This window comes from Meleagris gallopavo, unplaced genomic scaffold (assembly GCF_000146605.3).
Source record: "Meleagris gallopavo isolate NT-WF06-2002-E0010 breed Aviagen turkey brand Nicholas breeding stock unplaced genomic scaffold, Turkey_5.1 ChrUn_random_7180001930283, whole genome shotgun sequence".
Lineage (NCBI taxonomy): Eukaryota > Metazoa > Chordata > Aves > Galliformes > Phasianidae > Meleagris > Meleagris gallopavo.
Genome location: NW_011192383.1, coordinates 1 through 8,620, shown reverse-complemented (window position 1 = coordinate 8,620; position 8,620 = coordinate 1). Strand labels below are relative to the sequence as shown.

The 8,620-nt window shown below is 57.5% G+C and overlaps 1 protein-coding gene across 1 annotated transcript in view; it reads left to right on the top strand.

Moving 5' to 3' along the window:
* The window catches only part of SP1 (Sp1 transcription factor), a gene marked incomplete at its 5' end in the record, with an annotated part of 11,774 nt that extends 3,154 nt beyond the window's left edge, over positions 1 to 8,620 (top strand). The window contains 3 exons of the mRNA XM_010727712.3: positions 6,814 to 6,982; positions 7,203 to 7,402; positions 7,952 to 8,620. Of these exons, the coding sequence (XP_010726014.3) occupies positions 6,814 to 6,982; positions 7,203 to 7,402; positions 7,952 to 8,271 (689 nt within the window). The remainder of the gene's footprint in view (positions 1 to 6,813; positions 6,983 to 7,202; positions 7,403 to 7,951) is intronic.

Genomic DNA, 8,620 nt, shown 5'->3' with positions numbered 1-8,620 from the left:
GTGGCGTCATGCTGCGTGCGTGCAGTGTTGGAAAACCACCACCAACGCATGGGGGAATCCTGGTTCCTGTCTGTTGCTTGGCTCTGCCCCTCCAGAGGGAGGACCGCTCCCCGAGACCACCCCCCACGCTCCCCACCCACCCCCACGCTCCCCTCCGCCACCTCCTCCCCTTCTTGTTCCTTTTTTTTTCCCAACTGTGCAGCGCGTTTTGCAGCCTCTTTGCACGCCCTGTCGCATTTGCTGCCTCGGAGCCGGGAGGATGCGACATGGAGGCGATGCTTTGATGTTGTGAAGTTGATAAACGGGGCAGGCTTCGGGTTTCAAAGGGTTTGTGGGGACCTGAGGCCGCAGGGCTCGGTGCTGAGCAGCGCCGACCCGCCTGCGTGAGGTCCTGGAGGGTTTCTGCCCTGCTGCTGCTGCTCCCACGTGGCTGTGGGTCCGTCTGTCGTGTGCAGCCCAGAGCAGAGAGAGGAGAGATTCCTGCAAAAAAAAAACAGCCTAAAAAGGGTTTTAAAATCAAAGCACAGCTCCCAGTGCGCTGCGCAGCTGTAGTTCAGGCCATGATTGTATTAATTAGCTGATGGCTGCCAATTAGCAGCACAGAGGTGAGCTCTGTGGCTGTGATGGGGTGGCATGCAGGCAAACAGGCCCTGGACCGGCTCAGCCTCTACCCAAATCCTGCACAGTGTCTCAGTGCCACCGTTCCCCAGAGCACAGGGAGCTCTGGGGTGAAGAAATAAGGTTTTGGGGGCTCCTGATGTTTCAGCACTCGGCTGCCTGTGCTCAGTGTGGTCACTGATTGTCACTGCAGTGCCAGGAGGGGACGTTCTGTGTCCCTGCGATGTGATGGCTGTGCCCAGCAGGGCTCTGGAGAAGTTTGTGATGCTGTGGTTTCGCTTCTGCCTTCTGACCAATCTGTCGAGGAGAGCAGTGGGGCGTCAGTGTCCCACAGCTCTGGTGTTGGCTCAGCCACAAACATCCATCCCTGCCCCTGTGCAGCCCTGGTTGATGAGCACTGCCTGGCTCTGGCGTTTGCTGGTCAGTAGGCTGTGCTGGGGCAGTGCTGGAGCCCACCAGCTTTGTGGCAGACAGCTGAGCGCTCATTTTTCTGCCCTGGGAAAGGCCCCCCAGCTGTGGACACACATGGAGAGTGGCACCGAGGGCTCTTTTTTGGGCCAGTCACGCTGCCTTTGTGGTATGCTGGTCATGCTGAGGATGCCAGAACGTCCACACTGGTGGGCAAAGATCCAAGGCTCGTGGGGAGCCTCATCCCTGCACTGCTGGGGGACACGGAGGGACCGACCCCAGCACGGTGAGCACTCCCCAGCCGCATCCACACTGCCTGAATCCACCCTGGACCCACTTATCACATCCCTGCGGCCTTCAGGCCCCCCCCAGGCTCCGACCCTCGCTTGGATGAAGGCTCGTGGTCAAATCAAGGCATCGATTGGAGCCCCACAGATCCTCGGTGCAGCCAGGAGCCCTTTGGGCCCCGCGTGCTGAGCACATCCCCAGCTGTGCGCCCTGACTTTGCGTCTGCCGTCGGCACAAAGCCCCGATTGTCTCCATTTTCTGTTTTTAAGGGCAGCTTTGTAGCGTGGCCTTGATGAGACATCCACATGGCATCATCCGCGGAGGGGAGGGGAGATCTGGAATGGATCTCGGGCCAGCAGGCCCTGACAGGCTCTCCCCTTCACGCGCTGTAATTGTTTGTTTCACTCCACCCATGACATCACTGCAGAAAATAATTACTTTGTGAAATTTCCTCCTCTGAACTCCGCGGGGCCGGACCCGAAATACTCCCAGCTCCTTGGCTGCCCTCTCCTTCAGCTCTGCGGGGTGAAGCGTGGTGTGACTGCAAGGCAGCACGTGGGGCCCTCCCAGCACGGCTGTCAGCAAGCACAGCATGAGGACTGCGGGCGGCTCTGCCCTTCCTCCTCCTCCTCCTCCTCGAGGCCACTGGGATGCTTTGCAGCAGTGCAGGTCGGACTGGTTGGGTGTGCATAGCAGCACACTGTGATTGTGCTGAAGTTTCCCCACCCAGCTCAGCGCTGCCTTCCCCTCCCCTGCACAGCTCAGAGCTGCATTTTGGACGCTGGGTCTGAGATGTTACCAGTCCTCCTTGCAGAGGGCAGCAGTGCAGCACAGCTTTGGGATCTGTGGGTACATGAACGTGTGGGGTTTTCTCTGCCCATTGTGCCTTCCTGGCTGTGCTCAGGCCCTCGTTGCCCATCACTGCAGGGCTTTCACTCAGCCCGGTGTGGTTCGGTCGGAGCTGTTTGTGCCGCAGGGTCGGTGTTGCAGCAGCAGAGCTTTCCAGCACTGCAGGCACGATCTCAGCCTTGCAGCAATCCCAATGGAGAGCAGAGGGCCGAGGAGACGTGTAGGGATGGTTTTCAGTGTGACCAAAGTAACTGGCACAGCCTGGGGGTCACAGTGTGAGCTCAGGAGGTGACGTCCCTGTGCATGACTGCGGGTGGCAGAGGCGGATGGGCGCAGACCTGCCAGCTCAGTGCACATTTAGTGCTTCTCCGAAGGAAGTGTGATTAATGGTGACGCACGGAGACTTCCAACCATGGCAGGGGATCACAGAGCTCACAATGTGGCTTTTCAAGTCATTAAACTGCAGAAGAAGTGGCAGTTACTCAATGTGCTGCAGCCTGACTGCAAATCTGCACGCAGCTGAGCAGTGCGTGTTCCCTGCACCCCTGTCTGTAACTCAGAGAACACAGAAGAATTATTACAGAGATAGAGCTTGGCTCATTGGCATCAATGGCTTCCACTCATTTTGCAGATTAGTGAGGAAATCAAATGAGATAAAAGCGGAGGGGCTGCGTTGCGACCCGCACTGCGCTCCTTGGTGCAGTGAGCGCACTGTGATCCTCCGGGATGTGATTTGGGAGAGCAGCGGTCGGACAGAGCTCTCAGGCTGCCAAAAATAGAGAAAGAATGAAGGCAAGGAGGAGGAAATGGGACGAGGCGCAGCGTTGTTGGGCGCTGGGAAGGTTTGGTGCTGTGTTGTGTGCATGGCTCACGCTGTGCTGTCGGGTTTGGGGCTTTGCTGCCCTTGTTTTGTGCCTGAAGCCATCCTGTTGTCTCTGCGCTCTGCTGGAAGCTGAAGCTCCGTGCTGCACGGCGCCGATTTCTTTCCCTTCTTCCTCTCCTCAGCACAGCTGTGGCTGCCAGTGCTGCTGTTTGCACAAGAAGCCGTTTCTTTCCAGCTCCTTCCCGGGAATGAACGTCGCTCCTGTCCCCTCTGGAGGTCACCCGGGGCTCTGAGCAGCCCCGTCTCCCATCCGCAGAGCATTTCTCACCTCGGTTCAGTTTGCTAAATAAAACCGCCGGGTCCGAGCTTTGAGCGGCTGGAAGACAAGCAGCACTTTGTCTGCAGTGCGGCCTCCAGCCCAGAGCCCAAAGCTTTGGGCTTTTAATGGCAGAGCAGCGGGCAGAGCAGGGCCAGGAGGTCCCTGTGCCACCTCCCAGCCCATCCCCTCACAGCGCATCCCCCCGGTTTCTGCTCTCCGTGTGTTTGTTCAGGACTCCGTTGACCTGAGTGTGGACCAGGGACTTGGCAGCAGCATAAAAGCTTTAGTCTTAGAAGCGATCTATATTAGTGCAGATAATAAACGTAAACTATCCAGCTGGTTTCTCTCCACCACGTTCTCCTCTGAAGCTGCAATATTCTGGAGGCTTCGGCTCGGCCTGAGATGTGAAGGATGAAGCGTGCACATACACGATCTGTCTTCTCCTGCTGTAATTTATTTATACCTTAATTAGATGCGAGCCACAGATTACCAGAAGGAAGCCTTGGGTTTTTTCCCCTCCGTGTGACGTGCCAGCAGCCTGCAAAGCGCTGCGTGGGCTTTTGCCTGTTGGAAGGTTGAAGCAGTTCCAAGGTACCCGTGTGGGATCCTCCCCTCCCCAGCGTATTTTCTGGGGGGGGGCTTCGTTTGTCTTCCCGTCCTGTTTGCTGCAGCCCCCCCCTCTCAGGACGGCGCAGACGCAGCAGGGAAATCTCTAATCTGGGAGCTGCAAGCTGTCGGCTTAGGAAGCTTAAAAACAAAACCACCTCGGTTCCTCCCGTGCTGCTTTTAGCCTGTAAACATATGTTGTAAGAGCTGGGGGGCACCGGGAAGGGTTTGTGCTGAATTTACTGAACGTTGTGGGGAGTGCAGCAGTGGTGCTGCCAAAGGGCCTGGCCTGCATCTCCAAACCTGGTGGCAATTCGGAGAGATTTCGCTGCCCTCCTTGTGCCCAGCACTGAGCAGCAAGACCTGGTTTGCATCCAGCAGCCTCCCTCCGTTGCGGCGTGAGTACAACCAGGGCAGCACCTTTAGGGGAAAAAGCCTTTGTAGCCCGTGGTTGCGGCATGGAGGAGCCCTGCCAGAAGGGTTTGGGGGTCTCTGCGTGGAGCCCAGGCATCAGCCCCTCCAAGGTTCATTGGAAGCTGCGAAGATCTTCTGCTAGTTCTTGGAAATGGCAAAAAGAGGAAAGTCGTGTGCTGCAGCCGTGGGACAGAGGGGAGCAGCCTGAGGTGTGCACAGCTCTGGACAGCCCATCCTCCAACCCTCAGCCCCACTGCTGTGGGGGCAGGATGTGGGCACAGCCCTCACCTGATGGGTGACACCTGGATGGAGCTCCACTCTCCTGCTGAGGATCCTTCCGTGCAGCGACAGCAGCAGTGGCTGAGTGAGTCAGGGCTTGTTTCCTTGATTGCAGCCCTTCTGCTTCCGTCCACAGCAGCAGCAGTTCTGCTCTTTCTGTTCCCCTTTCCGTGGAAATCTGCAGAGCAGCTCGTTTTGAGCCTCGTTAAGCATCCTCGTGTGATGAAGAGGGTGAGACTGGAGCTCTTCCTCCTGCCGGACGCTGGTCTTGCAGGAGGAGGAAGCCAAGAGCTGATGTGTTCACTGTGTCACATCCGTGGAAGCTGCCCCAGTCTCTGTTTGGTGATTTTTCATCTTCCTGAGGCACCACTGACACCTGCTGGTAACAGAGCTGCTGAGCACAGCCAGAACCTCTCCCACAGCATCTCCGTCATTTTCCCTCTGCCCTCTGGGGTTGGAAGCTCCTTCCAGGCTGCAGAATTGCTCCCAGACTGCAGCCAGTAAACATTCCAGGCTGACAGAACCCGCAGTGATCCCACCTGAGGTGCTCACTGTGCTGCCTGCTCCCAGAGCACGGAAAGCCAGATTCTTAAAGCAAACGTTGCTGCTTTGCTGGAGGTACTTCTGCAGGCGGTGGGGAGCAGAGTTGGGGGTGAGTCCTGTGTGATGGGGAGCGAATCAGTGACACAGTGTCCCTTTTAACCCTGCTGGCCACCCTCTGTGCAGTGCCTCCCAGGGAACCGTCGGCCTTCCTGGCCACCAGGGCACACTGCTGGGCCACGGTCGCCCTGTTGGCTGCCAGGACCCCCAGATCCTTTCTGCAGAGCTCCTCTCCAGCAGCTCAGCCCCTGACCTGCACTGATGTGTGTTTTGCTCCTCCCCACGTGCAGGACCCCACACTTGGCTGTGCTGAACCTCATCAGGTTCCTCTCTGCCTGTCCAGGTTTCTCTTCCCACCTCGGCATCATCTTACAAACCTCCTTATCTCAGAAGGTTGGTAGGAAGAGGTGAATTTGGGGCTGGGATCACCACAAGATGAGGCCCAATCCGGTAGAAATGTCCCAGCCCTAAATCTGCCATCAGCCCCATTAGCATATGTTAATTGCTGCTGAAAAGAGATTACTCAGCCTGCCGGCGCAGCTCTCCGGCATGAAAACCATCAAGCAGCGGAGCTGGAAGGGAAATAAAACACTTGTGAAGTGTAGCTGGGGTTATTGGAGAAGCAATTAGATGACAGCATAAGCTGCAGAGCAATAAAACGGCAATGAAAACTGATAGGCTTGAAAACTTCCTCGCCCTTCACCCCCCCGTTACGAATGGTTTATGTTTGTCTGCCTTTGAGAGCTCAGCACTGCCGTCCCCATGGCTCATAATTGGGAATTGCTCCTCCAGGAAGGGGGGGGAATGCGTCCCACCTGCAGTGCCAGATGATTTTTCAACTTTATATGTGCATCTCTTTTTGTAATTGCAGTAATTAAGCAGGAGCTGGAGCTGATAACTTCTCTGCCAGTCGGTGGTGTTCCGGGCTGTGTTATTTATTGCTGCCTTTTTGGGGGGTTTTGGCACCAGGCATCGCATCTGTTCTACCGATTTGCTCCTGGGTTGGGATTAAAGCAGAGATGCTTAGGGGGGCAGGCTGGTCCACTGAGCCCCGAAACAGAGAGGAAAAAGGGACTTCTAGGGGAAGAGAACCAGAAAAGGTCGTTTTTGGAGCTGTCGGCAGGGAGAGGAGAGAGAAAACGGCCCCGACTGTTGGAGGTGTGAATGTGGGAATGAGGAAATGCCAGCAGCAGGCCTTGCTGGGGAGGGCAGGACTCCCCTCGGTGGTGTGTTGATGCTTTCCTTATCGCTGACACTGTTTGGAGCCGCCCGGTGCTGCTGGGTTTACATTTTTTTGCTTTTCTGCACTAGAAATAGCTGAGATAGTTGGCAGGTGGTGAGAGGGACGTTGGAGGTCTGGTTTTGCTGAGAAGTGCAGCACTGAGCTGTGATCTGGACACCATTGGTGGGCACGGAGCACCGGCTTTGCTGGGGGCTGGAGGTGGGATTCCCAGGGATGGAAAACCATGGAAAGCTGAGGGAGGAAGCCGGGATTAATCACATCCCGGGGCTCGGTCAGGCTGTCAGTGTTGGGGTGGGCACGGGGACACCTCTCAGTCCCCTTTTCCTCCTCGTGGACTCCCATCCCAAACCCTGCTCTGCCTTCCAGGGGAGCACGGCGCCCAGCTGGGGCTGCACGGTGCCAGCGGGGACGGCCTGGGCGACGACAGCGCAGCGGTGGAGGAAGGGGAGACCAGCCCAGACCCACAGCCCCAGCAGGGCCGGAAGGTGCGGAGGGAAGCCTGCACCTGTCCCTACTGCAAGGACAGCGAGGGGAGGTAAGGCTGCGTGCGGGGCAGCTGCTGCTGCCGGGCTCTGCTTCCCTGCCGGAGCTGCGTTTTGGGATGTATCTCATGGGCAAGGGATGGAACCTGGCTCTCTGTCACCCTTTTGTTGGGTGGGGATGGGAATGGGGGAAACGCCGGCGAACAAAGCGCGTTCTTCAGCTTCCTCCACGCCGTCGGGGCTGTTCTAACTCCCGTCCTCACGCTCTTCTAGGAGCTCTGGGGATCCAGGTAAAAAAAAGCAGCACATCTGCCACATCCCGGGCTGCGGGAAGGTGTACGGCAAAACCTCCCACCTGCGGGCCCACCTGCGGTGGCACACGGGGGAGCGGCCCTTCATCTGCGGGTGGATGCTGTGCGGGAAGCGCTTCACCCGCTCCGATGAGCTGCAGAGGCACAAGCGCACGCACACGGGTAAGGCCTGGGGTGGGGGGCGGTGTGGGGGGCTCGGTGCTGCTGGGGAGCCCATCCGGGGGGCTCGGAGCTCTCCTTTGGGCTTTCTGTTGGGGAGAGGGGAAATAAAAGGAGAAAAAGTGGGTGGGGAACTGTTCTGTGATCTTTAAGGACCCAACTTCAAGCCCTTCTATGATTTTTCAGAACCCTCCCAATCCAAGCCATTCTATAATCTTTGAGGTCCCTTCCAACCCAACCATTCCTTGGTTCTATGATCTTTAAGGACCCTTCCAACCTAACCATCCTATGGGTCTGTGATCTTTCAGGACCTTTCCAACCCAATCATCCCTCAGTTCTGTGATCTTTCAGGACCTTCCCAACCCAACCATCCCTCAGTTCTGTGATCTTTCAGGACCTTCCCAACCCAACCATGACATGGCTCTGGGACCTTTATGGTTTTACAGTCTTAGGACCCTTCCAACCCAACCCGCTCCATCATTCCACAACCTTTAAGTCCCTTCCAACCCAACCACGCTGCGCTTCTGCAATTCTCTCTCTCTTCTCTTCCAGGGGAGAAGAAATTCGCCTGCCCGGAGTGCCCCAAACGCTTCATGCGCAGCGACCACCTCTCCAAGCACATCAAGACCCACCAGAACAAGAAAGGCGGCGCGGCCAACAGCGTGGCCATGAACGTCTCCGCCGTCCCCATGGACACGGGGGCTCCGTCGGAAGGCAGCGGCGGACCCACGCCGTCGGCCCTCATCGCCACCAACATGGTGGCCATGGAAGCCATCTGCCCCGACGGCATCGCCCGCCTGGCCGGCAGCGGCATCAACGTCATGCAGGTGGCCGACCTGCAGTCCATCAACATCAGCGGGAACGGCTTCTGAGGGCCTGGGGGTCGCAGTGGGGCAGCAACGGGGCGAACGGAGCCGAATCCCCCCCAGCGTGGGGCAGCCGCAGCGCTGCACCGCCCGGGGCACCGCGGCCCCCCCAGCACCTGCGGGCTGCAGCGTCACGCAAAGGCCAGAGCTTGTCTGTATTTTTAATTTCGGCTTCACTTTATTATTATTATTACCCCCCTCCCCTCCCTGCAGACCCTCCCATCCTTGAAATCCGCCCGCCCCCCCGCCCCCCCTCCGGAGCTGCAGCCTTCGATGCCATCATGCCTTGGTGAGAGGAAAAACAGAAAGCAGAAAAGTATGCTATCATTGGAAAATACTTTTTAGGAAAAAAAAA